This window comes from Austrofundulus limnaeus, unplaced genomic scaffold (genome assembly GCF_001266775.1).
Source record: "Austrofundulus limnaeus strain Quisiro unplaced genomic scaffold, Austrofundulus_limnaeus-1.0 Scaffold0, whole genome shotgun sequence".
In the NCBI taxonomy this organism is placed as follows: Eukaryota; Metazoa; Chordata; class Actinopteri; order Cyprinodontiformes; family Rivulidae; genus Austrofundulus; species Austrofundulus limnaeus.
The window spans coordinates 795,752-797,756 of record NW_013952402.1 but is presented as its reverse complement, the minus strand read 5'-3'; the positions used below and the strand labels follow the sequence as shown (position 1 = coordinate 797,756).

The 2,005-nt window shown below is 34.5% G+C and overlaps 1 protein-coding gene across 1 annotated transcript in view; it reads right to left on the bottom strand.

Annotated features, from left to right (window-relative positions):
• Positions 1 to 2,005, bottom strand: part of LOC106528812 (protein NLRC3) — a 21,537-nt gene that overhangs the window by 17,633 nt on the left and 1,899 nt on the right. The window contains exons 2-3 of the mRNA XM_014027584.1: positions 1,427 to 1,505; positions 1,054 to 1,282 (exon numbers count right to left, since the gene is read on the bottom strand). Coding sequence (XP_013883038.1) covers positions 1,054 to 1,282; positions 1,427 to 1,505 — 308 coding nt within the window. The remainder of the gene's footprint in view (positions 1 to 1,053; positions 1,283 to 1,426; positions 1,506 to 2,005) is intronic.

The following is a 2,005-nucleotide window of genomic DNA, read 5'->3' as shown; positions in this document are numbered from 1 at the left end:
TTATGTTTTAATGCATATTGTGTTGTAATCAAAGCAAATGTCTATAAATCTAAACAAAATACATTTAAAACAACTGTACATGAAAATGAACACATACTAAGTTAGTTATGAGGAGAAACACAATAATAGATGTAACTATTGTTTTTGGAATATTTTGGGGTCAAATTTGTCCTAACGAGGGATGGGCATAAAGGTCCAAGTATTGATATTATTGATACCAATATGAGTGTTGGTATCTCAATTGAAAGTATTGCATCAATACTACAGCATTGAGATCTACAGTATTTTTTGTTTAGAGTTTATTTGCACTACTGGTGTTTTTTGTTAAAAAATAATGTCAGTAGTGCAGATTTCAAATTGTTTGGAGTAAGACATTCGTTTTTTTCATCATGCCCATGTGCAAAGGAAATCAGTTTTTGTTGTGTTGTTAACATTGTTATATTTATATCTTTGTTTCATTCTTGCTTCAATTTGTTATTTTGCACATTGTTTTATTTTGTTGTGGTTAGTTGATATAAAACATTTGTATCTGCCTAAGATCTTTGTCCTGTGTTTTGTCGTAATTGWCTAATTAAAAGGCAAAAGTCACAAAATTATTCAATGAATATGACAAGAATCGGTACYTGGCCTAGCTGGTTTTGTTTGAGATTTCTATTGGTTTAGAATGATGTTTCCTGGAATTTCAGCCCTACATTTAAAAGGAGACTCCCTAAGCTTCACAATGAGCCAAACATAATACAAAAGAATTTGCTATAGCAGCCAGCAGAGAAAATTTGTCAATTAAAAAAATAAATAAGATTAAAATTAAAAGAATTATTTCAGAACATATTACATGCTAAAAAAAAAACTCAATTTAAGGGAGATTAGGAAGAATATTTGCTATTGTAGTTGTTTGGATTGCTAGATGCTACTTTGTGGACTTTACTCAAATCTTAATTTCAACGATAATCAATATTTTAATTYTTATTGCACTGCAAACTGTCCTCATTCCAACTCATTTAGCCAGYGTGGATCATAAATGTTAAGTTAATCCAACAGGTTAAATCTTCTTACTGTTCTGCAGATGATCAGCCAAATCATCCTGCTTCATCCTCYTCAAGAAGTRCTGTGTGATCTTCACAATTGCTTGTCTGCTGCTCCTCATCTGCTCCTCTTCCTCACCTTCCAACACCTCCTTTTCACCCATATGAATTTCTGAGCRTTCTGGATAATCTGGAYTTAGAAYCTTCTGAATCTTCTTCAGCTCGTTCTTCACAAAAGTAACAATGCTGTCCTCCAGATGCTGGACCAGAATAAAATGAAWGACACGTCAGACTGAAATCATGACACCACACATCAGATCCATGTTGGACAAACTGACAAAGTACAGCAGAGAGAGGACTGTGAAAATAACAGAGGGAAACTTTCTTGTTTTATGTGTACAAACCATAAATATRAGGTCCAGCTGTGTTTGATGCTGCTGGTCACACTGAACTCTGGTACCGTCTGACTTCTGCTGGTCAACTCTGTGAAGGAATCATGAATTAGCTCATATTCTGTCTGATCACACAGAAACAAACACAAAGTGAAGTAATATCTGGATGTGAACAATGAATCAGAATAGTCCTAGTTCACTGGTTCTGTTGCCGATTGGACCTTTCAGCTCAGTTTAGTTTAGTTTAAAGTCATATATCTAACTTTACACAGTTATAAAWCAGACACAGCTCACCTCTCTGCAGCTGAAGATTGATCTGATGTAAAATCAATAAGATAACCAAATGAACCATCCCATTTATTAGACACACAGCTGGGTTCTGGTCCAGTTTTAGGTTCAAGGCTGTAAATAAAAATGTTTGGTGATATTAGTGTAGATCTCAGACATGGTAAAGAATTATGAGTTCTTTACTGACTACTTTAAAAGGTAGAATTGATGGAGATTTGTTTAATGTTTCAAAGTACAACATGGATGGATGGATGGATGGATGGATGGATGGATGGATGGATGGATGGATGGATGGATGGATGG